This window comes from Colias philodice, chromosome 21 (genome assembly GCF_061535455.1).
Source record: "Colias philodice isolate Cphi_HAF_F1 chromosome 21, ilColPhil1 Martin Lab GWU primary, whole genome shotgun sequence".
Lineage (NCBI taxonomy): Eukaryota > Metazoa > Arthropoda > Insecta > Lepidoptera > Pieridae > Colias > Colias philodice.
In genome coordinates this window covers 3506227-3533709 of record NC_143106.1, presented here as the reverse complement: position 1 = coordinate 3533709, position 27483 = coordinate 3506227, and the positions used below count along the sequence as shown (strand labels likewise).

The window sequence follows — 27483 nt, the reverse complement described above, 5'->3', positions numbered from 1 at the left end:
CTTAAAAATGAAACCAAGCTACTTTTTTTGCAATAGCATGTAGCGGGATGATAATAGGTACATGTTTGTTAAAATATCTTGACTTATTTAAAATAATTTTTAACGTGAAGAATTCCATTATTTTTTAATGTAATTGTTTCATGTATTTTCTTTGTAAATAATGTATTTATTAAATTATTTCTCTCATATCGATTTTTATTTTACCGTTTCCTATAAGCTTGTTAAATCATTTTTTATTACATCATCTTGCGTTTGTCTCCGAAACCTACCAGATGAAACCCACTAGATACGGAATATAAAAGTTTGTTTGCAAAAGCACATAAATCTATGAACCCATAAGTACGTAAGTTAAACTAGAGCGTAAATAAATATTTATTTACGTTATTAAAGCCGGCTTCTGTGGAACTTGTGCCGTCGCGTATTTCCAAACTATACATAGCCAGAACGCAACCATAGGAAACTGCTCGTGTATACTTTGTAATGCTGTTTTTAAGTTTGTTATTACAATATATACACGAATTTTGCGTACTGATCGTGTATACTTTGTAACGCGGATGCTTACTTCTACGTTCCAAACTATACACGATCAGTACGCAAAATATGTATAACTAAATATAGCTACTACACCACTTACGCTTGAGCGAAATAATAAATATATAGGCAATCAAAGACTTGTACAGCTATATCTATCTACTTTTATTCTTCTTGATTGATTCAGTAAAATATGGAATAATATTAATATTATTAGGTAAGCTTAGAAAAATAAATAGGTAACAGATGTTACCTATGGGTTAGGTTAGGTTCGTGTCTTTTTTAACTACACAAAAATAGGAGCCCCGCGGGGCTCTGTCGCCTCGCAACCGTCTTCTTCTGGACTTATTAGATTCTTACATTTTAGCACTATTGTCAATTGTAAGTCGTGCAGTATAGTCGGGAACGAAGACACAAGCATCCTCGATACAAAAAATATACGATCAGATCGCAACATTATATACACAATACACATGCATTTTATTTTAATAATAGATTTCAAAACAGCAATTTACAATAATATAAACGCGAGCAATGGAAAGACGCCACGCTTACTCCGAAACATACACGATTAGTCCGCAATCCGCATGCGTACTGGCGCTGTATATTTTGGAGCGCTATTCTTACTTACTTCACTACAAAGTATACACGAGTATTTGCGTACTGCTGTTGTATAGATTGGAAGAACTTTGTAAAAAAGTTATTTCCAATTTATACGTGATTAGTTTCACACCGTTGCGTACTGGCCTTGTATAGTTTGGAAAGACGCTGTGCCGTCTACGAAACTTATTTCCACTATTTTCGTTTGTTGCGTTCAATACTTTGTGCTGAAAGTAACAGTTTCTTTGAATATCGCTGTACAATTTTCTTTAAGCCGTTGTAGGTACGTTATTTTATTTACTTTTATTATGATTGTCTCAGAATTATAGTAGATCTACCTATTGTAAAAATACAAATGTACAACATGACAGTCAGTCATGATTGATGATGGAATTATTTATTGAAAATTTTGAATAAATAATAATTTTATCAAAAACTAGACTGTTGTCGTTCCATCCGTCCCACTTTGGTAACGATGACAAGTTCTTTTAGGGTCTATGCTCGATTTCATTCAAAGTTCTGCAGCACTTTTTGCTTTATTGAGTAACAAACGTGCTATTAAAGAATATGCTTGGTCAGAGACCTTCATAAGAGTTGATTTAATCCGTATAGTCATGAATAAATAAACAATATGAAATACTTGACCATCCCAAACGGCATATTTTGTTGCAAGAATGCAATTTCACTTTTTATTGTGCACTTAACTGCACGCTTATGTAATACAAATCAGAAGGATCTTACAAAAATGCATAAGATGAATGATAGAGTTAATTTTATAGTACCCAATAGTCCCGTACTTTCTAACTATAGGTAGGTATGTACCTAATGAAAAAAATCGGTTTTATAATAAAAAGTAAAAACGCATGAGTCTATTTTTTATGCTATGGATTAATTTGATTAAGGTTTTCAGAACCTTATTAGAACGTAGCCTACCTTCCTTTTTTTTAAATAAAACGAAGGAAGTTAAAATATAGGTATCATATGGATTTTGGAACTGTGCATTTGAGGCAAAGCGAAAGCTATATAAAATGGGTTACATATTAATAAGAATAACATAAAATATTAAAAAAACTTAGTGATTTATATTTTAATAAGTTTTTTCGTGTTTTATCGCCAAGTCGCGAAGTTATGCAAAGACAAGGTCTGAAAGTTAAAACTTTCGGCTTGCGAAATGTTTGAGGCAATTATGATGCAATGCCTCTGAGAGTTTTGCATCGTTATTCTTTGATATCAATCATAATATTTAATTCTTAACTATTTAAGTTGTAATGCTGTTAAAGTAACTGGATAAGAAGACTTTTATGATGTATTTTGCGAGGATTATCTTGGATAGATGTAAAGATCACCCCATTATTAGATATGGTTTGTTTTATTGGTACCAATTGCAATGCCCTCAAAAGATTTACTCCGACAAAATATTCATTAGATACCTATACCATAACTTAAACATGACCACGACTGTACACTTGACATTAGTAATCCATAAAACGTTTTAGACCTTCCCCTGAAAACATTCCTTAAATACCACTATGTGATCCTTACTACTCGAGCTTCTGAAACTCTTCTTTTAACCTATACAGTTTCCACATCTACATAACATGTCAATACGCGGTCCGTTCTGGCAAACGTTTTTTCCCGTCGCCTCCACGCATCGATCGTTTGTCACGGCGAGAGGTCCCGCCTACATTTCACGCGAGAGGTGTTGATTGGTCCACCGATGATACGCACACAGCAAAAATGGAGCAAGACTGCCATTTCATGTCGTCTTTTCTGATGACTGTGCTCAGCAAGCTATATGTAGATGTTTATTGATCAAATTTACATGACGTCAGCTCGTGGTTGGCTCATTTAAACCTGCTGATAATTAATTATTTGTATTTTTTTATTTTTTTTCTGCCTTATCATTGCACTGAGGCAAGCTCTCTAACATTTCTCTCGATGAAATGCTTTATAACGTACAGGATATATTATGTTATAATTAATGAAAGGCTCAATTGCTTAAAGGAATAACGATACCGTTATTTTAAAATTGGTCGTTACTTCAATTATTTTAAGTGTAATGTGTAAAACCTTTATGTCAGCCGATGGAAATTGTGTCATAGCATGATTCTATGACACTATTCCAGTTTTAATAAATTTTCTTCCTTGATAGAAATTATAAAGGTTACTACAGTCACGAAAAATACTTCAAATTGTTTTTTGTTTTTGCTTAATAAAGATCAGAACCACTATAATAAAAATTCTGAACTCGGGTTATATGTATTTTCAATCGTGGAAATTTTATAGGTATTTCGTATAGAACAAACTACAGAAAATTTTAGTTTTACAACAACAAAATAGAACTTCATACCATGATATAAGTATAGATACAACATTTCAGTAAAGTAAGAGTAAATAATATGGCACATTGAAGCTCTTGTTATAATTAAATAAAAAATTTTCTGGTATTTGTATTTTAGCCCGTGAATAAATAAAGTATAAATATTTATTCATAGTTGTGCATAAACAAATACTTAAAGATTTTGATATCCTACATCGAATATACAAAAACATATCACAGATAACGCACATGAATCAACACGCCTCAACCACGTATCACGAACGCTACCAAACGTACCTATATCTGCACTTGAAATCTAATTCCGATTCATACAATCGAACGAGCAGATGCGCGTACGCAACCAACAATAGGCAGCATTTGTACGAGCATTCGTAATACAACTAATTTGACGCTAGAGCCGTTGCATAAAGGCCGATGCTCGCTTGTTCGCGCCCTGATCGACAGATCCGATAATTTGAATATGGAGAGGCATCGAGCCGTGATGCGTCTGCGCCGGCGCAGATCCGCGCAAACGGCAAACTGGATTCGGGTACTTATGTTACGTATGGTGTTTAATTTTACGGAAAGATTTTCGGTTTTGTTCGCTTTTTTTTTAGCTGACGGTATCGAATTTGGAATTTTTAATATTATATTCGTTATTGTGCGCGTTCGCACAGCTTTTGTTCGTAAAGATATGCAATTTTCAAATCTCTGCATTAAAAATCAATATCGCCGTAAATTTTCTCGAATAGGTAGAAATAGGTATAATAATTTTATACTGAGTACCTAACGATTTTTACAATAGAAAATTGAGTCGTGATCAAGATGAGCTAGTAGTGAAAATAGAAAAGTAGAAGAAAAAATACTTACTATTAACCTTAGAGAAGATGTCCTCACCAGGGCTGTTGCATTTCGATAGGTCCGAATTGCCTTGCAATGTGCTTAATTCAGGGTGATCTTGAAAGTAATCTTGCGCGAGTTTCGCCTGTACTTGATCTGTAAAGAAAAACTTTTATTGAATGCTGATTGTTTATCTCTTCGATTGTAGATTTGTAAACTAGTCTACGTAAAACAGAAGAATTAAGGCCGATATTTCGATCCTTGTATGTCTTATCTTCTTATCCGTCCAATAAATGATTACCTAATTTATTAAAGAAGAATATAAACATGTATCCTGTAAAACTATGTGTTTCTTGCCTGGCCAATTTACATATTTTGGAAATGGAAAGGATTGAAAAATGAGCCCTAATGTAGATGATACCATCAGGTAAAAGTGAATAGTCTATACCTACAACAGAAGTAAAAAAACGGACGTGACGCCATATTATTAAAAATAATGCTGCAAATAAACAAACGATAAAAATTAATTTCAACAGACGGTTTCTAATTTCTATATACGTAGAGATTATTAATATTTTTAATTGTACAAGAAGGATACAAATACAGAATTTGGTCAATTTCTATTATTAATTAAAAGTTGCCACGATTTAGTTAGGTAATTAATTAACAAAAAATACACGATACACACAGATGATTATAAAAAAAAAATACAGTCACGCTAAGAATATTTCATTTAACACTAAATAATCTAAATTATATAATGTTTTAATTTGCTTCCCATGAAAATAGCGAATACGAACGAAAATGAGGAATTTGGATAAAATATAGCTGTTGCTATAGAAATAACTCTGTTTAGCAGAATCTCTACAACGATATTTTATACCCTTCAACAGGTTTTAAACAAAAATTAGCTACGGAATATTTGTTTGTAACTACTAAGTAGTTTTTTCAAGTAACTTCGGATGGTTCTTATCTGTATCAGAAAGTTATCAGATGATTATAGACAGTTATAGATAGTTAAAAGTAAAAACAAAATACATAATAAAACGCCCGATTAAAAAGACGTGACTATTTTAAAGTAAAGTAGGAATGTATAATAATTATTATATAAGTTTTATCTTCAAACTGTACGTTAATATCTATACATCTAGTATCTACTTAATCTATCAAGTACCTAAGTAATATAAGTTTATCCTTCTATTCCTGGAAAGACAAACCAAATGTTATGATAAATGTGGAAGTTACCATGTTCGCAATTCTCATCTTAATCGGTGTACAAAAAGTAAAAGATAAATGTACGTTTGTATTTCATTTGCATTTATATTTCATGTACATCTAAAAAATTATCACGAAAAACAATTTAATTTAAAGAAAGTTTTCATAAACAATTCTGGCATTTATTTATTTAAATGGTTTGAAGCCGTTTTCAGTTCAAAATGTATTGAAACAAAAAATTTAATACTCTAAAACAGCCAACGATCACCGCTAACCCCACCTCTCCTACACAAAGAACTGTAAAATCCGAGCAATTTTTACTTTCCGCTCTCAGTTTGTACGTATATATTTATCGATTTATTGCAAACACGAGTTCGTGTTTTAAAAAGTCAAGTAGACTGGGTGAACGGCGATGTGGGTCTTGTATCTTGTGCGCCAGGGTTCAAAATGCGCTAACTGGATATCACTCTATAAGATTTTTCGGATCGGTGGCTGTGTGTAAAAATGCCGTCTTGTAGGCACACCGCCCCTCCCCAGGCGACATTTTTACAAGGGGGAGGAGGGAGGCCACCCGCGGACGCTCTCGTCATTTCGTTGTCATCCAGGTCCTCCTTTTTGCGCGATCACGGCGCGAGCGTCGGCGTCACAATACTGTTCAGTATTTTTATTCTTTTCGAGAAGAAAATGTGAAAAAAAAGCGTAGAAAATCAGGAACAATGCCGCCCTTGGGCGAGATTACCGCCATCAGAAAATGAATGCTTTGTTAAATCCAACGGGATGTTTTTCAGTTGTTACATTAGACTTGTCATTTCCATTAGAGGCCGGCCCGGGCATAACAAGTTACCGAATGAGCCTACAGCTTTATTTACGTTTCAATTAGGGAAAGTGCTTTGCTAATAAACAACCTAGCTTTTTATTAAAATACTTACATCTTTATTAAATTTATTCTCGTTGTACTATATTGGTTTTTGAACACTATATTTCGGAACAAATATCATTATTTGAAAATTAAACAATTGTTCACCGTAAAATTCTGTATTATGAACAGTTTGTAAAGGTCATGGACAAATGAAATTGTGTTTTAGTTTTCTTGATTCGATAATCCGTATTTTTTATCTATAAATGGGAAGCCACATTCTATTATCGTGTTCCCATGTGATATAGCCTAAAATGTGATGATTTCCTCAAATATACAATTTCCTAACAATCCAAAGCATTTCCAAAGAAATTGATTAAGGAACACGAGCGGTTAACCTCAAAGGCCAGCAGACGTTCATTCAGAGCGATGTAACGCGATGCTCTTACAAATCGGCGGAGTCAAAGCTTTGCCCGGACCGCGCTTCGCTACCAATCATATCAGTTCTGACAGGACAAAGCTGTAGGTGTCATAAAGGATGGTAGCTCGATCAGGTTTTAGTGAGGACGCTCAGTGAACGAATGCTTCTAGAGGTTTCTTGTTTCAATTCGTTCAGAGTTTCGATTATTGTCCATTGATTACAATATTACTTATATAGTATGTACTAAGTTTTTATTCGTATTAATTCCTACTTAATATTATAAGAATACATGTTGTGGTGGCTTGTTATTTTTTTACGCAGATTTGGAAATTGGTATACCCATAGATCTAGGTCTGGATTAGAACATAGGCTAATTTTTTATTTATTTATTTATTTATTTATTTCAGAACCAAAGACACATATACATATTATCACAATACTCTGCCAAACTGTAAAACAGTTTGTTGGCAGATGTAGCTCCATTTTACAAAATATGTACTTCCATTTTACTTATAAAACACTACAATTTAATTTAACACTTTGATATTCTAACAGCTAACAATGTTACATTTCAACGGCCACAGATCATCAACACATCAACTCACTCTCAAATGCATTTAAAAAATATCTTCTTAATTCCTTCCTAATAATTCCATCCTTCCTATCACTTTCCTTAATTTTCATTGGGATTCTATTAAACAGTTTTGGCACTAAGTACTTCCTATGTCTCTGCCCATAGTAGTTACAATAGTGTGGCACTTCTAATACATTTTTAGTTCTTAAGTTATAAGACATTGTTTTATTAATACAGATTTTAAATTCATCATTATGAAATTGTTCCATTGCTATTAACATATTTACCTTCTCATGAACAGGCAGCATCTTGCACTCTACAAACAAATAGTTATAATCATTATTTTTTTTACAGCGGATTTTTACTTTTTCATGTGCTAATATTTTAATAAATTTTAATTGAAGCGCTTTTATTTTATCAAGGTAAGTCTTAAAAGTGCGCCCATAGCTAGCCAATCCATAAGAAAGCAATGAGTCAGTCAATGCATAGTACACAATATACATAGTGGCCTTATCTAAAATAAAACTAAGATGATGAAATTTAACAAGAACTGCCCTCAGCCTATCCGAAAGATTAAGAATATGAGATTTCCATGAAAAGTATTTATCAATAACTAACCCCAAGTATTTGTATTCTTCCACTAATTCAATATTTTTACAATTACATTTCTTTGCAATATGTAGACATTCATAATTATGACCTAATATTTTTGGCGAATTCATAGTCTTACTATAAGGCCTCCCCCACATTGGGCGTAGGCCGAGCGTACGCGTTTCCTGAGCGTGCTGCCGGCGTCGGCGCGGCGCGGACGTCGCGTCAGCGCGCCGTCTGTGGGGCGCGGGCGTCGCGCCATCGAACGCTATGCAAGCGCTGCGCAAGCGCCGCGCCGACGCGACGTCGCGTCTAAAGCACTCGGCCGCCCGCGCCGTGCCCCTCGCACTCATGGAATGTGTGCGGGGGGCACGGGCGGCCGAACGCCCATGGAACGCGACGTAAGCGCGGCGTCTGCGCGGCGTTCACGCAGCGCCCGCGCGGCGCTGGACAACGCGTAGCCCGCGCCCCACAGACGGCGCGCTGACGCGACGTCCGCGCCGCGCCGACGCCGGCAGCACGCTCAGGAAACGCGTACGCTCGGCCTACGCCCAATGTGGGGGAGGCCTTAGGTGAGCGAATATGTATACATTTTGTTTTATTCATATTGATTATGATTCCATTATCGTGCGCCCATTTTATTATATTTGTAAAGTCATTTTGTATTTTAGCTTCTAATATGTGCATATCTTTATGCGCATAGAGTAGACAAGTATCATCCGCATACATATATATACTGCAATCACGTACTACATTGCACATACTGTTCACATGCATTATGTATCCAACGGGTCCGAAGACGGAGCCGGTTGGCACGCCACACTCAACCTTTGCCGGCTTACTGGCCTCCCCGCTAACCATTGTTACAAGTGTTCTATTCCCAAGGTACGCCTGGAGCCATTTACTAACACTCCCTGCGACCCCACACTCTTCCATTGCCTGAAGCAGCTGGTGGTGCTCCAAAGTGTCAAAAGCTTTTTTGAAGTCTATGAAAACGATCACCACCTGCTTCCGTTGGTCTAGGGCCTCATTAACTTCATCCGTGAATCGTGCCAGGAGCGTCTCCGTGCTTCGGCCCCGCCGAAATCCATATTGGTTATCGGTTAATACATTATTTTTTTCTAAAAAACTACTAATCTGTCCGACAATATATTTTTCTACAATTTTATTTATAACCGACAATATTGCTATGGGTCTATAATTTGTGTAATCTGTATGTGCTCCCTGTTTGAAAATAGGTCTGATTATAGCGGATTTTAACATATCAGGATACAGCCCTTTGTCTACACATAAATTTATAAACAATGCCAAAATTGGACTCAGTGTACTTTTTAACATTTTTATCTCTTTTACCCTTATTTTATCTATACCAGGCGATTTATTAGAACTTAAATTATTAATTATTTTTTCAACATCCTTGGATGATGCTTTTTGAAACCTTAGGGACACTAAACTATCTTTAATGTAAGTATATCGATCAAGGAATTTATAATCACAGTTGTGTTTAATATTTGAGATCTCTTTTGTAAATGTGTGAGAAAATTTATCACAAATGTTTACTGTAGTATCCGATTTACCTAAATATTTTATAATAATTTCATCTATACTTTTTTTATTTTGACCTGTCCATGAGTTTATTTTAAACCAAATTTTTTTGAGATCCTTTTTACACTTTAAAATTTCCTCTTTTCTGTAACTATTTTTTGCCTTATTAATATGCTTATTCACTCTATTCCTATACTTATTATATTGTAAACGTAAATTCAAATCCATTGGTCTACTTTTTGAGTATTTAAACAATTTATCCCTAGTATTAATCATATTTTTTAATTTTTTTGTTATCCAAGGCTTACATTTTCTCTTTTTATTGAGATTTATGAACATATGTGCTTGGTCATAGGCCATATTAAATATAGTATACAATTTATCATATAAGATTAACGGACACTTACAGTTCAATAGATCAGTCCACTCAACATTTTCAAGAAATTCTAGCACTTTTTTATCACATATTACACTTACACTGTTTCCTTTGTTACACATATCTATTTTCTTTTCACTATCTATACACAAGCCTATAAGATAATGATCTGATATTTTACTATTTAAAACATATGAAGAAGCCTTTCTTTTGGTTCGTACCCACACATGATCGATGCACGAGCTCGTCACTGAGCCACAATATATCTCCTCGCGTGTTATGTCACTGATTGCACATTGCATGCCGACTTCGCACATGTTGTTGTTATACATATTCACTACACTGTTTGTTCCCGCCATTAGGTCAATATTTGTGTCTCCAATCATTACCAACTCGCCATTTTTAGGCAATCTGGATAAAGTATATTGTATTTCCTTCAGAAATCCCAGTTTGTTTGTCTTTGGTGGTCTATAAACACACAGTATATGCAAGGGCAGCTCACCGTCTTGAAGTATTTCACAATGAATGGCCTCTGAGTAGTTACAATTTAACAGATTTGAGTTGAATTTTAATGTATTTTTTATATATATCAATATTCCTCCCCCTCTCTTATTTTCCCTTGTGTGTATACTAGTGTCAAATCCTTGTAGGCAGTATAAATCCAATTCATTTTTTTTTATGTTTATTTCTGTAAGTACAATGATATCAATCTTATTTCTGCAATTACTTATCAATGTTTCAAATTGATTGAAGTTTTTTCTTAAAGATCTTATGTTTAAATGAATAATATTTATATTTGTATTTTGTCTGCTAATAATATCTGCTTCCCAGCTGTTTAAAGTTGTATACTTTTTAAATCTTATATTATTTTGTATATCTGGTATGGAGTTATTGAATTTTGTAATATAGTAATTAACTGATTGTTTTGTTATTTGATGTGTGATTGTGTCATGATGATTTATTCACTTGCAAATAAGTCTATATCACTTAATGTACGAATAGCTCTAATTTTGGGATTTTTTGGATCATCCTTTCTTATAAGTACCTTTCCTTCTTGTACCCAAATATATTTATAGATTTGCTTCAACTCATTTTTTGCAGTCCAGAGTAAGTTACGCGTGTACTTAGTTAAATTTTCATTGATAAATATCCGCTTCATGTTGCCGTTTTGAAAAAGGTCGTCATTTGTTAATTGATGTGTTTTTCTTGTTGCCAGCCATTGGTCACGAGCTGTTCGTGTTCGCATAGTAACAATTTTTATCCTTGTCCCATGTGATTTGGGCAAAAAGCAGGTGACTTTGCATGTTCCACAACTGAATTCATTTCTCAAATTAGATTTAAAGGCGATTATAAGATTTTTTAGATAAGAAGCTTAAGATAACTTCAGACTCAAGATTTTATTTTTGGTTTGGCCAAGCCAGTGAAGCTTTCTGTCATAATTTACATTGCCAAAACCGGATTGATTTTATTTTTATTGTCGATAGGGAAGCGCTTTACCACAATCTCGCCTGATGTTAAGCTGAGATGTGGTCTAAGATGGTACGCGCTTCCCTAGAAGGTATACCTGTTCACTCTACGCATGAAAACCCCCACTATTGTATTGTAATTCTGGAGATGAAGGACGTAACTTTTTTTTATGAAAACATTTTAGTTGCATCACCAAGATTGTTTAGTGGCTTTTTACATCATAAATTGCTTAAATAATTAACAAGATAGAAGAAGTTGCGCAAAACCTCTCACCAGCCAAATCGAATTACGCATTCCCATTTATTCATAGCAGGACACAAAAAACGATTTACGACCGCATTAAACCGTATCTCCAGCACGCGAACCGTTTTTTAAACATAATTCCTAATTTCCGTGCTTAATACACGTTATCGGAAACCGATCGGTTCAGCATTTTGTCGGGCGATATCAACCCTTTATCTGATGGGGGTACCGGGTGACATCGCGGGCGTATCGCCGCATTTCATTATGCTACCAAATTATCAGAGTGCACGCTGCACGTGACGATGTTTCAATAAGATTTACAAATATTACGGTAACCGCGCTGTCACGCGGCCATAAAGCGTTGTGGACATGCAACGGCTTGTCTAGGATTCGTTAATAAAAACTCAGGGCTTCAAATTATTTTTACTTAGGAAGAACATCTATCTACAAAATGCACCATACCATACCATACAACTTGAATGATTTCAAATTGTTGTGTTGTACGTAGATAGTCTGTAAGGTCAGTATTTTTATATTGATAGATATGATTTAAAGCAACTTTAGCGTTCTCTTCGACACCTCTGTATAGAAACTGCTAACACCGGGTAAGTGGTAAAAGTGCTTTAAAAATATCTCTTGTTTGAGTTTGAGTATATTTGCCATAGTATATATCAAGTCTAGTCAAATATTATATGAAAAACAAAATATTTTGAAAAAATCCAACAAAATACTATCGTTTAAAAGAAGAAATTCACAAAATCAAATAAAATAAAGCCACATTACTAAATATGATAATCGACGCTCTAAGAAGAGTTTTGAGATTCTGCAGAAAAATACATTTACCTACGTTCAAACACAACTTCAGTTTGTGTACATAAAAGGTTCATGTAATGAAATCTGTAAAAGACTTCAATAAAATATTATTCTACATAAAGAGCCACTTAAACACGATATTCAGTCGCATCAAACTCATGTCGGCACGTTTGTGCAAACAAGTTTATCTTTCCTATAAATATTTCATAGGTTACGTTATGTTTCGGAATCATATAGGAAAGCTGAGTGAATATGTATCTTTGTATCTATGCGTTACAATCGTTGCTCCTTGTCAATCATTTGATTGCGATTATAATTATACAGGTCCCCACAGAGCAAGCAGCCTCGCGAAGCAGTGGCTTTAGAATGCCACTTAAGTTAATTTTGGCACGAACAATCGTTTGCTTAAAATTGACCAATTGAAAGCTTTTATTGGCTGATGGATGGTCGGATGACCTATCAAAATTAAGCGAATAGACCGTTCGTGCCGTTTGTCTTAGGTACTCACATTCTAACCTGTTAAAGACTACGACTAGAAAATGACAGCATATACGTTTTCCTTAGTCCGTTCACGTCCACACTGTCCGAGCTGCTTCACGCGGCAAATGCTTCGTGAGGCTGCTCGCTCTGTGGAGGCCTATTGATGATCGAAACGCATTAAAACCAGCTTTATTAAACGGGAAAAAGTTCATATTTATTTATATTCATTGTGAGCGTGTTATGTTATCATGTGATTCCTTGATATCGTAGTTTTCTCCTTTCAACTTGGACAAGTAGACATAGATCGTACATCCTGTTTATTATATTCGTTTGAAATAAAATACAAGTTTATAACGGCATTAAAAAGGTAAGTAACAAATAAAACAGTAAACATGACCTGTTACAAAGAAAGGCAAGAATATCTTATAAATGGTAAATATACTTCGAACAAGCTTCGAAAAGTATTATTTATAACATAAGCGTTCGGTTTTAGGTAATTAAGAATATTATCATTAGAAATTTGAATTTCTAAAGATAATGTTCAAGCGGTTAGCAATTTCAGGATGCGAAGGACTTAATAAATCATAGAAATGTAGTTTTTAAGCCACTCTTACAAAAGTTTTTGTAAACTTTTGCATTATACTGATATTAATTATAAGCTAGCGTTCAATAGAGCAACGGCATTATAAACCTCATTGAATAGCAGGCAATTTGTAAAGGAAATTGATAACCAATAATTTTGAAACAATCCACAGGGCGCGCAGCAGCTCCAACAAAACGAACCCTCACAAAGGTAAGGAAACAGCCAGTTTCAGGGTTTACAAAGAGAATAATATTAGACGACCACAATGGCGTTGCTTGCAGCGAATAAAAAACGGATGTGTCAATAATTAACCGTGTGATTCAGCAGCCGACGCCGGCGGCCATCGATTGCGGAGCCGGTTTCACAAAAAATAACCTACGTATTGTGTATTTGGACGAGGGAGAGCTTTGCTTGTCATGTTTTCATAGCGCGAGGCTGGGGTGAAAAATATTACACCCCCGGGCGATTATGTGAGAATGTTCGGATAAATCGCATGTGCGAGTACGATATCGTTAAGCCTATTGTGATTTGAATTGCTTATTTGTTTAGCGCACCGTGTTTAAATTGTTATGTACAGTGTTATGTGATAAGTACAATGTAAACCTATACGTTGTTAAAATATTTCAATAGATTAAGTCTGAGTTGCCATAGTCACGGATAAACTATTTTCCTATTTTCTTATCTTAGTTTTTAACTTCTGGAACGTGCGGCACAAAGGCCACTAGTAATGCAAATACCTTAATTTATTATTTCTAAATACTTTACTTTTTATTCTAATACATTTTTTTTACTTTTCAAAAGAAAAAAACTCTTGGAAGCGTCCTCTTTCAGTTATTTATAGCCATTTTATTAAGAAACCTTGAAACTATGCTTGTGCCACATCCACCGGGAAACATATTAACAGTCTAGGACCTAGTTAGTAAAAAAAAAACAAATAGGTACATATAATTCCAAATATGTTAGTACGAATAATTTGCATATACATAATATGTTCATGTTATCCTTATGTGCCAGGAAGGTATATGGATATACAAAATACGAAGGCTTTATGCTCAGGAAATTGCTTGATCTTCACAAGTCAAGTGTGGTTAGTAGAGCACTAGTCACTCCTCATCTCCTCAAATGTTTCGTATTATGAGGAATAGTATATATGAAACAATATTATCATATACTAGTGGTTCGCCCCGGCTTCGCCCGTGGTACATGTTTACGTTTTTCTCTACATAAGAACCATCCTCGTACTTCAAGGAATATAATAAAAAAAGAATTATCGAAATCGGTTCAGCCGTTCTCGAGTTATGCGCTTACCAACACATTTTGCGATTCATTTTTATATATAAGATTATTCCTCAATGAATATCCATAACACGGAAGAATTTAGCTAGAATTAAACATAATTTTATGTTTACTCATGGTCAAATGGTCTATTAATATCCGACAGGTAAATTATAAAGATTTTATTGGTGGGGTTGTGTCTCTTTTATCCAAAATTTGTGTTAAATTGCATAAGGTAAAGAGTGAATGATAAAAATTAAATTCTGGATATAAGCGAATTAAAGTACAGATACTGCGAGCGGAGCCACAGTGACGTTTGTGTCGTAGTATCCATGGAAAATCGACGCACCTAAAAAAAAAAAAGGTAAGGTAAGTAAATATATTTCTCAAAATATAAACGAATTCACAAAATATCAATATTCATCGCAATCATAAAAGTACAATTCCAAAAAGCCATAATATCGCTGCATTACGGAGCTTAAAAAATTAATTACAATAGCGAGTAGTATCAGACAATAAGTCGGCAAGATCCCGATAAATCCACGCACAATTTGAACCCCGCGAGGATCAGGAAATTCATCTCGCTAATCCAAAGCCTGTGAATAGTAAAAGTGATTCTATTCATCAGCTCTATTCACCAGGGAGGGGAGGCAGAGTGGGGGAGGGGGTTGGAAAGCGCTAAAATTTAATAAAGCCGAGCTCGTCGGACAGCCCTCGCGATTAATTACGCACAAGAGGCTAGTAATGATACCTACCCGCTCCATAAATACCGGGGGTAGTTTGTCGCTCATCTATAATTCATCGCTGAATCTGTACAGCGTTTACTTTGGATTATATGTTGATATTAATATTTGATAGGCGAAATTAATTCGTTTACGCCTAGTTTCATTTTGGTGTATGGAGTGGCGAGTGTTGATATCACAACATTCATTACGGCACGTACGGTGAGCTTTATTGGAGTTTTTATTTGAATGGCGTCGTTTGAACGCTACAATTTTTTTAAATGTAAAAAGGATATAACATATGAGATGATAGATATTTTTTTATTTCTCTAGTATGTCTTTATCAAATGTACTTATACAAATCGAAGGTGTTTATCATAAGCCCATAATTTTAAATTTTGCCAATGCTTTTTACGAATTTTCAGTTGTTTTGCACGCCTCATAAGCGAAGCGTTGAGGTGGGTACTACTGTCACTTCGCGCAAAACATCTGATTTTTCAAACTTAAAATGTCTTTATGTATCATACATTGCACTTGTAAGATAATACATACACACACATATGAAGAAAAAACACTATTTTTAACGTTCATGATATTTTTGATGTCATTTTTGTTATTTAAACTAGTTAAAAAACAGTTTAAAAAAGTTCTGTCTTGGACGTCCGTGTGTCTGTATGTGCGGATCCTTTTTCTTGTTAACACGATAGCGACCGAAATACTTTACTAATCGAGTCTTTTTTTTTCTCTTACGCTTGAGTATGCTCAGGAATAGAACCCTTTCATTTTTCAGGGTCTGATTCGATGTGGTTTAATTGTTATTAAATAAACAAAAATAATAATTAATAAATATTTATTAAAAAAAAATTATGAGGCGTGCACTTTTGGATTTTCCAAATTATTTAATTATTTTTTTTATTACTGTAACACTTCTTGACAAATTCTGAATATGGACAAACCTAATAGACAAATTATGTAACAATTAAAATAATTATAAGCCACCTATAGCAGGCGAAGACGAAGGAAAAAATTCATCAGTTATTCAAGATTGAAAATATTTTCTTATACCTACTTCCCTACCTACGATCCTAATATTATGTAGTAAAGTCCCCCAAAGTACTGCGCTCCCTTTAGCTCGAAAGTAAAAATTAAACCACCAGCTCGAAAACTCCGTATGTGAAAAACTTACGTCATAAAAGGTCTTATTAAAACACTCGAGACGCACTTATCTAAACTAAACCCACACAGCACGGCGCTCGTTCCCTCCACGCATTATTCCACCGGGGAGGCTCCGCAGTCACATTTATATAATTTCACCTTAGATTTTCCTTTTGTTGCGTCGTAGGCAACATCAACCATTTACTAATGAGTTGCCGGTTCATGTGTCTTATATAACGGATCATTTTAATGGAAAATTTCTGCACAAAAAGGATGGCTTAAGCTATTTTCTTTGTGGCAATATTGCCGTCGGTTCAAGGGAGTAATTACAAAAATAGAGATCATAATATTCTGTTGTTTAATCTTGGAAATATAACGAAAAATGTATGTGTATAGTCAGAAGTAAAAACTTAAATGTAAATTATAATAATGGTAAGTACCATCGTTTCTGAAATGATTGTTCGTACCTAATACTCATTCTGAGATATTGTCCTTTCTACAGAGATATACCCTCAATATTATAACGCCTGCGCCAAGAACGTATTTGGTGCTAGTATCAGCATTTATTGCATTGTGGTCCTATTCAGCATTCAGTCATAAAAATCCATTCCAATAAAATAATTCTGTCGCTCGTAGCATTGCATTTCTATATTCACACATGGAGTGTACACCGCCGTGTACATACCACAATACATACACGCGGCTACGTCCCCTATTTACAGAGAAATTCTTCAAGTGGCGCGTTTGAAGCCCGGGCATATTCTGATGCGGGTAACGACATCTTTTGTTACGTTTCTACTCCGCTATACGCGGGTATACGCTCGTAATCCGCGCTCCGCTCGAGTATTTCGAGTGTTTCACATTCGCCCGCTCTCCATTCGTCGCGAGGGAACGGCGTCACACTTGACTCTTGCTCTGCTACGAGTTGGGAACTGAAGCGGGTTTCTTGTGCCCCTGGCTGATAAACAGGTATGCGTTTCAGAACACGGTCCCTCTTAGATACTTGTTGTTCTTGAATATTCTGCGTGTACTACTGTCAATACTTGGAACAAAAGAAATGGATGTAAGGTGAAAGTGCAGTGAAGATGATGGTCCTGATTAAAAACTTGTATCTTCGATACGAAATATCTCACAATCCATGTATTATGGATATATGGATAATCAAATACATGGTATGGAATTGGGTATGGAAATGTTGAATCTTAGTTGTTATACTTAAATAAAATGAGGACTAAAGGCACTGTATTCACTGTATCCGTTCTTCATTTATGTAATCAGAGTATTTTAAATCATTTTATGAACATCGAATGCTATTGAATGAATACATCAATTAACGCATTCTGAATCAGATAAAGCACTATCGTGTTATATTCTTCTGTCTCGAAACTACTATGTAACTGCATATTATGATGTATGGATGGTAGTGAATAGCATCACTATTCACTACCACCTGCAATCAACTTTCAAGACTCATATTTCAATAGAAAGGAAGTGCTAGTTCCCCGCTCCCGCGGCCTCTTCTCCCCGACTCCTACATCCTCATCGCGTCGCGGTATCGTCTCCGTAATTGGAGCTGGAGTGGCAATTAGCGGCCACTTGCCTCTGTCACCGCTCGACGTCTCTTATTCTACTGCTACCTTGTTATTCCTACCTACTATTTTTAACTATTTACTCGTTAAAGAAGTTTGCGCTGGAGCATTCTTAATTTAGTATTCAATTCCGAGATTTTCTTCTCGCTCCGTATAATGATGTATTGGCGGTTTAATTTCTTCAACGGTTTATAATGAACCGTTACTTTCGGTGACTTTTCCCAATTCTATTTTAAGTATAATTAATATTTTGGATATCAGTGTTAGAGCATGAAATTTTCTTTACTTATTTTATATTCATTTCTTATAAAAAGTAAACGATTATATTGAGAAATTAAAAATCATTTCATAGATAAGATTTGGTAAGTTTGAAGGAAGGAAAATATCAGCGAACTATTTTCATACGCAGGACATACGACCTTTGAAAATTTTTCATCCCGCTTCTAATCATCGGTATCAATAATTGAATTTCATGTGCTGGGGGATCACTTCGTAAATTCCATCCTAAACCCTCTATTAATTGCCAGAATTAATTCGTCCCCTACAAAACATTAAGTTCGGCGTACATAAATGTGTATTTCCATGCAAACCTCAAATTTGTTTACAGCGTTTTTTTCCAATAAATTATTATTGGATGTTTTACTCTTGCAGAACTTAATTATATGTGTGAGTGTTAGGTATAAGTTTCAAAGGTTTCACCAGATAATAATAATGTTATACAGTAAGATACATTTAACTCTCTAAATGTAACTGGGTAAATTATAAGTTTTTTAAACAGATCTTGCCTTAGCTTAGGAAAATGCCTATAATTAATAACATTGCTTATGGTCTAAGATCCGAATATAAGTCGAAATGCAACGGCCGGCGTGATAATAGAATGAGACTAATTTTATAATAAATTTAGTGTATTAAAAAATGTATTAAAAATGGGTTGACTGGGAAAATCCTGGACAGGATATTTTTTATTAAATATTAAAAAAATTTTCAATACATTTTTTAATACACTAAATCCATACTAATATTATAAATGCGAAAGTAACTCTGTCTGTCTGTCTGTTACTCAATCACGCCTAAACTACTGAACCAATTTTCATGAAATTTGGTATGGAGATATTTTGATACCCGAGAAAGGACATAGGCTACTTTTTATCCCGGGAAAATGACGCAATCCCGGAAATCCCATGGGAACGGGAACTATGCGGGTTTTTCTTTGACTGCGCGGGCGAAGCCGCGGGCGGAAAGCTAGTTTATTATAAAATTGGTCTCATTCTATTATCACGCCGTTGCATTTCGACTTATATTCGGATCTTAGACCATTATATTTGTCTGTTTTTAGGCATTCCTACATAAATGTTAGTAACGTTTTGGTTTTAAGATATATTTATCAATTCAACACCATAAATCTCAACATTTCTTACATCATCCATTGAGCGTCGATCCTTATCAACCCTTAGGGGGTGTTGGGGGGTCTAATCGCAATCGATACGAGGTCCCTGATGATGCTGACTCAATACTCGACGCTTCGCACTTACGTTACCATTATTTTTATCCATTACATAATAAGGCTCTATATATTTCTACACGAAAGAATTTCTTCGTTCTGCTAATATTCCGAAAAAATTTTATATTCCGAGAAAGCATTTTATATTCCGAAAAATATATTCTTCATTTGTGGGATATTTTCGTCATTGTATTGATATATCATGTTTTCTTGTTATTATTTAAGTTCATGTTAAGTTTAATGAGTTAATAATAATACTTAAGATTGAGAGAGGTCCATAAAATGTATTGCATTACAAATATAGTACATAAGTTCTCCTCTTGTCCATTTTCTTTTTCACTTTCTGACATAAAAAACGGATATAATGAATAAGATAATGAACTGCATAGTAAAGAGATTTAAGAAGATAAAACATTATTGAATATCTATTCAGAGACTTTGAAGTTGAGAATAATTTAAATCGTGCACAACTTTTGAGTTTGAAAACTACAATTTAATTTTAAGTTATCTGGCTTTATAATCCATTGAGTAATTAATACTTTAAGATATTTCTGATCATTATTCTTAAAGTAAGTAATCTTTACTACTAGGGTACACTTTTAGTTTACAATACATATATTATGTTTTAGCTGTTTTGGTAGGTGAAACTTGTAATGTATTAACAAGTCATACACGATTTTCTTATGGAGGTTTCTTTGGTATACCTACTTTACAAAGCTATAAACTTCGTATATATAGAGTATATCGAAATATTTTATGTGCTGATTTCGTTCAACCTCGTAAATAGCTTCGTGCCTATCACTTTCAGTATCGTGTTGCATATCCATTCGATATACACTATTGCGTCGTACGTTCGTGACACCGACACCCCGCACTCACACCCCATGTAGCTACACCCTTACCGAAATACATCTGCGGCTCGCTCGCGCCTGTCACCCAAATATACATCGTATGTACCGGCCTTAGGGCCTACACGAAAATAGAACGTGTTTCTTGTCTATGGTTTAATGTGGTCATTGTGTACATAGAGGGCGCGCCCCTCGTTGTCGCCGAACAAACATGGCGGCGGCTAACGAGGTTTTTGCGCGCGGCTACCGTGAGCGATTTCGCGCCTAATTTGGACGTACGCTATGCCTCTCTTTATTTTGATTTTCACACAATTTTGGAGATTCACTTTAAAATGCAAAGTAGATATCTCCGTTTTATAGGGAACAGGTAATGAATGTAAAATTTAATAGCGTGGGTCATTGATACTAAATGTGAAATTATACTAATACAATAGTATTTATAAGTAGGTTAGTGTATATCAAAAATGGCAATACTGCAGAGTCTATTGAATTCAATACTCAATATTTGAGGGGCTCCATTTCATCCTAAATCCCTCGAACTTTCCAGAACATTATCTATCAACAGCTGTCGAGGCACCACCATCTATCTAATCACTAACTGAAACAAAAACAAGATATCGGAGCATGTCTAGTTTCGTTAATAAAGATGCCACCCACCGCCCGCACCACCCCGGCTTGCGGTCCGAAATAGCCCTCGGCGGCGACATTGTCCCTTGGACCATCTACTAAAACAGAACCATCTCTTGTATACATAGACGGTCGATTGTATTATCCTATTTTATTACACGAGCAATTTAGGTATCTATTGCGGGGTACTTTTTCGAAATAACGAGCATGATGATCCGAATTTTGAGACCCTGTACATAAAAAGCTGCATCTATTTTTCATTCCGTTTGTATTTAGGCGATAAATTATGTACATACTTTTAAGAATAAGAGAAGTCAATGCCAATATATTGATTAGGACTTTCTGGTGTTGAAAGCAATTATAAATCAATGTATTGATAACCAGAATATCTACGAAAAAAATATAAGCCTACAATTCCAACAGAACACCCTATCTTTATTTGTTAACAAAAACTAACTTATAAAACGGAAGCTGTTGAAAGCATAACCAAAATAAAACGACCTGCGTATCTTGAGCATGTCTAACTAAATGTATTGGAATTAAAAAGTAAATTCGTTCACTTTAATTTGGTTGGCAACAAAAAGATTGGCAGCGGTTCGTTAAAGAGAGCATTATTCTTCCAACAAAACGTTATTAAATCTCATTTTGTCGGGATAAAGATGTTTTGAATTGTATTGTGTATTGTGCAAATGGTGCTTTAGCGCCTTTTTGCTGTATATCTTCCAGTTTTGATGTATTTTCATTATTTGGGATACAGATAGGAACGTTTTGTAGAAATATAAGTATGTATAGATTAATAGGTAATATTTATTGGACTTATATTTAAATGTGATTAAACTATTCTATTTTTGCACAAAATATTGTGTTATTTGTGAGCAAGCTCATACTGTTTCTATTCAAAAAGCTCGTGTTTCTATTTTCTGTATGGAAATTGTGTACACTTGGAAGTATTTGCGAATTATCCATCATATAGATTTTATTTATGAACCTATAAGTTCAAAGATAGATAGAAAGGTACGCAATATAAATTAGGATCGGCTGAAGAGTGATAACGATGCTGATGACGTTTACCAAGGGTGAGGCATAAACATATAGCCAATTATCTATGTCACAAAAGATTTACATTTCGCATGCACAGCATAACTTATTTATTAAGTTTTAAAAAACGTTTACATCCAGGATACATATTGTTGCGACTGTACGTGCTCTCAAAATTTATTTCTTAAGCAGTGCTCAATTATTTATCTATATTTCCAAAATGTAGGTACTAGCCCTGATTCAGATATTCTGATTATGCCTTCATTTATGCATGTACAATATTATATAACAACCGATATACATCGTATCAAATGCGTTATTGATTAACCGTATCACTTTGCGGCATCCGCGTATTTGTCACACAATCGAACAATGAAATAGTACCGATCATTGTCGGATAGTTTCCGGACGATTAGCCCCAGACATTCATAGAAAATGGGATGAAAATGTCAAAATACAATCTCTGGTGGCAATCTAAACCGATCTACGAATAGAGAAAATAAAATAAACTTTAGGCGATGGACTTAAGGGCGGAAATCGTTAGCAATAAAATGCAGTGTTAGAAATATCTGCAATGGACACAATAGGATTTGTTCGTAACACTAGAACTTGTCAACGCATGCTTTTATGGCGAGCTTGTGACTGCGAAGTTGGCGAACAATGATAGCAAGGCTTTAAATCGTTTTGTAACATTAGAATTGTGCAAACAGAAATTTGTGAATTTAGTGAATTGAGCCGTTAAGGGTTATAAATGAGTAGAGTCGTACGTAAGGTGTGCAAAATAGCTATTATAAATTATTTTAGGTTAAAACTAAAAGTAAAGTAACTAGAAGTATTTTTATAATATGTAGTTTCATATTTCGGTAGGTTTCATTGTTAAAATAGTTTTCAATTGACAACAATAAGGCAGTATAAATAATAATTTATAGTGCTAGGTTGCATAAGTCTAAAGAAAGATTATGCTCAAGAATTAGAACTTCCATCGTCTCTGGTACCTAAGTGGTAACATCGCGTCGGTAAAATAAACTTAATTCATGTATTGATAGCGTTATATTTACATACCTGCAAACGCACAACTTGTAGAATCACAGACATGTATCAATATACATGTCTGTGTGTAGAATACAAATGCCTCTAACATCCATACTAATATTATAAATGCGAAAGTAACTCTGTCTGTCTGTCTGTTACTCAATCACGCCTAAACTACTGAACCAATTAGCATGAAATTTGGTATGGAGATATTTTGATACCCGAGAAAGGACATAGGCTACCTTTTATTGCGAAATATGTACCACGGGCGAAGCCGGGGCGGACCTCTAGTAATCAATAACTCAAGAGCGGTTGATGAAGCAGTTATTATCCTTGCTTGTACTTTTCGGCAAAACACAAGACTTTGACAAAAACAAGGACAATTTCCTAGAAAACTACCTACAGATATTAAACAAAAATAACATCCACTCCACAGTTTTCTAAACTTCAAAAATATAAAAGGCCGTGTCCACAAATAATTGGCCCACGACATCCACTTGCTCCGGGGGATCTTGGGATTATTCTATTTCAACAAGTCAGTCGTATTGTCATCTATTGGCCTCCATTCTTCAGTTATAGTATTAGCAATCCTTCTCTACACAAGGCAATTGACAGGCAGTTAAAGAAACTTGTCAATTCATTTTTTGCAGGATTACTTTTTGTTGTATTTTATATCATGTTTTTGTGCTTTATTTTTATCAATTGACTAGCTATCCGCCCGCGATTTTAAGGGGATTTTAGACTTGATGCTTGCAATATGTTTTTTTATTATCGCCGCAAAAAACTGTCTGTCTGAACCGATTTTAATATAACAGAATAATAGATATTATTCCGTACAGACATTCCAAAGCACTGACGAGCAGAAAGAAAATGTATCATTGAAATAAGCATTTGAGGGAAATCTGTAATTTTGAAATTAGACACTTAAATTTTAAATTAACGAATGAACAGAATACAGATTTGAATTTTGCACCGGATTACTAGGATCTAACAAATTAATTCAAAAACTAAAACTGGAAGTATGTAGATGGTTATTTAGACTGCAAACAAACTTGTACCCTTAGATTAAGGATTGGTCTCCGCGCGCGCTACGACTAGATACCGCCCCACCTAAAAACAATAGCTCTGTGAGTGCGGCAACTCATTTCTGTAGTGTGTTGGGCTGCCAGCTACATAAATTTTACCTCATAAATGGGAAATCTGCCATCTTGGAAAGAAGTTTGAAAAATATTATTTTTCATCCTGACCTGGCCGGGAATCGAATCCATGAACGATTTGAGACGCATGACTCAAATCCACTTGCGACGCTACTATACTATAGTCACAAAGGTTGTTTAAAAGTAAAAAAGCGGAAATAAAAAAATAACATATTAAATGAGTCAGTTAAACATGGTTAAACAGAAATAAATTATTGTTATTATACTTTTTTACATGTGTTAGTAATAGTATTGAAAAAAGAAAGTTCAAATTATTGCTAAAAGATTTCCTCAACCACGTGTATTTTTTTGGATATGCAGTACGGCAACACTGAATGGCGTCGTATTTTCGTAGAAAAAAATTTCGAAGTAAAGGAGAAATTTCGAATAATACGATACTTAGTGATGGTACGTGATCCCAGTGTCTTTCTTATTTTTTGTTGTATTATTTTTAAATAGTTTTATGACACAAAGAGGCATTTTACTTCAGATTTTGTTCAAAATCTTTATAAACTATCAGTTCGCCCTCTCCACACAATGCTTGTGACACGACTGGCTTGGGTACGCCGAATTCGGCGTACTATTAGTTGCCGCATTTTTCAAGTACGCCGGCGGTATCTAGTCGTAGCGCGCGCGCGGAGACCAATCCTTTATCTAAGCTTGTACCAAAGAATCCTAATAGCATAACCGGAAATAATAATCGATAAATTTGTTAATTATAAAAGACAATAACCATAGAACATAAATAAATTTAAACGGATTCCATGATTAATACAAAATTTATGAGATTAATAGAGAGTAAATATTCTAATTAATGTTTGTGAACAAAAATAAAAAATTGAATCCTCACTTTTAAATGAAATACATGTGTGTTTATTCTAAACAGGAATTTTTAAATCGTAAAATGTCACTAATATAGATCCAAAATTTAATTTAGCAACACCATTGGATGTCTGATTATACAATAAAATTTACTATTAGTACTATAGTAACTACCCTTGTTAAATGCAGATTTGTATAGAAACAGATAGGGATCGATCCAAAACGGAGAGGCTTACTTTGGACACGCTGTGCGTTAAGAATCGATACAAAAGATTTCATTCATATTCATATAGAAGAAGCGTTAAAAGGCCTGGGGTATCTAGATATATGTTTGACCTGTCTCGTCTAGCGAAGGTAACAGCAATATCATTATAATTCTTCTTAGATAAGACAATCATGTAACCAAGCCATAGTTAGGAAGTATAATCAAACTATTTCAGAACTAATTCAAGACGCCAAAAAAAGAAAAGTTTTTTACTGAATCATAGGTACAATACTCATGACAAAATTGTCTTCCCGTGACCACGCTCGCTGCAAAGTGAGCGAAACGTCGGGTTGATAATATGTATAATGAATAAATCGCGTTTAAAATCCGTTAAAGTCTTTAATTTCTAAATGTATAACACGTTAAATCAAACACAAGAAAATACAACAATACTCTAATTACTTAAAAATAATATGTAGTACCCACTCAACTATAAACAGACCGAGCCTACGCTCTGCTCAAAAAGTGAAAACGCTTCAGGAAGTCGCTTTAGAAGACATTTATATGACAGAACAAATAAGTGCACAGGAAATTGAGTTGTAAAACCCTACACGTCACTCACACTCGAAAGGGCAGACCCTCATAAGTGCTTGAATTGGAGACCCTCGTGGGAGTGCTCTTGCTAATGTATGTACCTACAGATAGTTTATGTATGCAATGGATATGGCTTGCGTATCTCAACCAAATGTTGTTAATTGTTAAACATATGAACATGATAATATGTTCCAGAATCCTGACTTAATATTGTAAATGTGAATGTGTTTGTTTGTTTGTCTTGCTCTTACGTCACAATAAAGCAATTTTATGATTAAATTTTTTCGGTCTGGAGACACTTAGGACGCTAGAATATAGTGATACCTTTTACTGCGTTGAAACATCTGAACCTCATGAGAATTTCCGTTGAATACGTGGGCGAAATCGCGGGCGTAAAGCTAATAAGGTTATAAAAGGATGATTTCTTACATTTATTATTTACTGATTATTTACTTCTGTAATTTCATCTATTATTTTAAATAAAATAAACTTTTCTGTGTAATAATTAGGTAAACCATTACACATATATTAGTAAATAGCACGGTCATGGTTTTATGATTTGGTTTATCTACTCGATAAATTCCTTTAAATAATTCTCTTAAATTCATTCTAGATCTTTATAAATCCTGATCTATAAATAAAATATATTCAATTATGAATCGATCAAGTGCAGCTGGTCTTACAAAAGAGCTTTCAACTTTCACGATAATAATAAGTAAAAAAAAGCTTTTTTTTACTTTCTATACTATTCCTATAAAAATAATGATAATAAAAAAACATAGGCATTGGTGATAACCAAGTGATAACCAAGTTAAAACTGCAGTTTGTTGATTAAAGATTGTACTACAAAATTCTTAGTAGTTAATTCCGTTTGAAGTGTCGCAGGAAAGTACATAGATGACATTTCATTACAAAAGTTTACATACTGACTTGACATGGGTCTCAAACGCCCCAGACTTACGTCAACACAGACGATAAATAGCCCACTATAAACATTTCACATACGACAAAGACATATGAAGTTGACACTAAGCGCCCGTGTGACATCCCCTTTGTGTTCGTTTTGTAATATCTTAATTCACACCCCTAGCGATTTAACTTTGACAAACAAATTTCAACGCTCTTCCGACTTTATAAAGTACACAATTCTTTGTAGACATCGCAAATGAAACTGCTTTTACGCAATAATTTCCTGAGCACTTTCGAACAAATTTGTGTTTTAAGTTTATCCATTAGGGTTGAGTTTCGACAGCCACAATGTTTTATTTATTAGGGGCGTGCGTAGTTAAAAGCTGTATCAAGCAGGCTTGTCGGTACGCTTTGTAATTAATACATAGGATAACGCCATTGATATGCCAAATTGTCAGGAGAGAACAAAGCAATTTTTCTCTGAGGGCAATGCCGACAATTGAAATGGTAATACG

At 34.6% G+C, this 27483-nt stretch overlaps 1 protein-coding gene across 4 annotated transcripts in view; it reads right to left on the bottom strand.

The window, feature by feature from the left end:
- LOC149478770 (Fanconi anemia group J protein homolog) overlaps positions 1 to 27483 on the bottom strand; it is a 56460-nt gene that overhangs the window by 19829 nt on the left and 9148 nt on the right. For 3 of the 4 annotated variants that reach the window (XM_089708355.1, XM_089708359.1, XM_089708357.1), the window contains exon 3: positions 4322 to 4447. In XM_089708355.1, the coding sequence (XP_089564481.1) occupies positions 4322 to 4447 (126 nt within the window). The remainder of the gene's footprint in view (positions 1 to 4321; positions 4448 to 27483) is intronic. The other variant, XM_089708356.1, reaches the window with a different exon arrangement.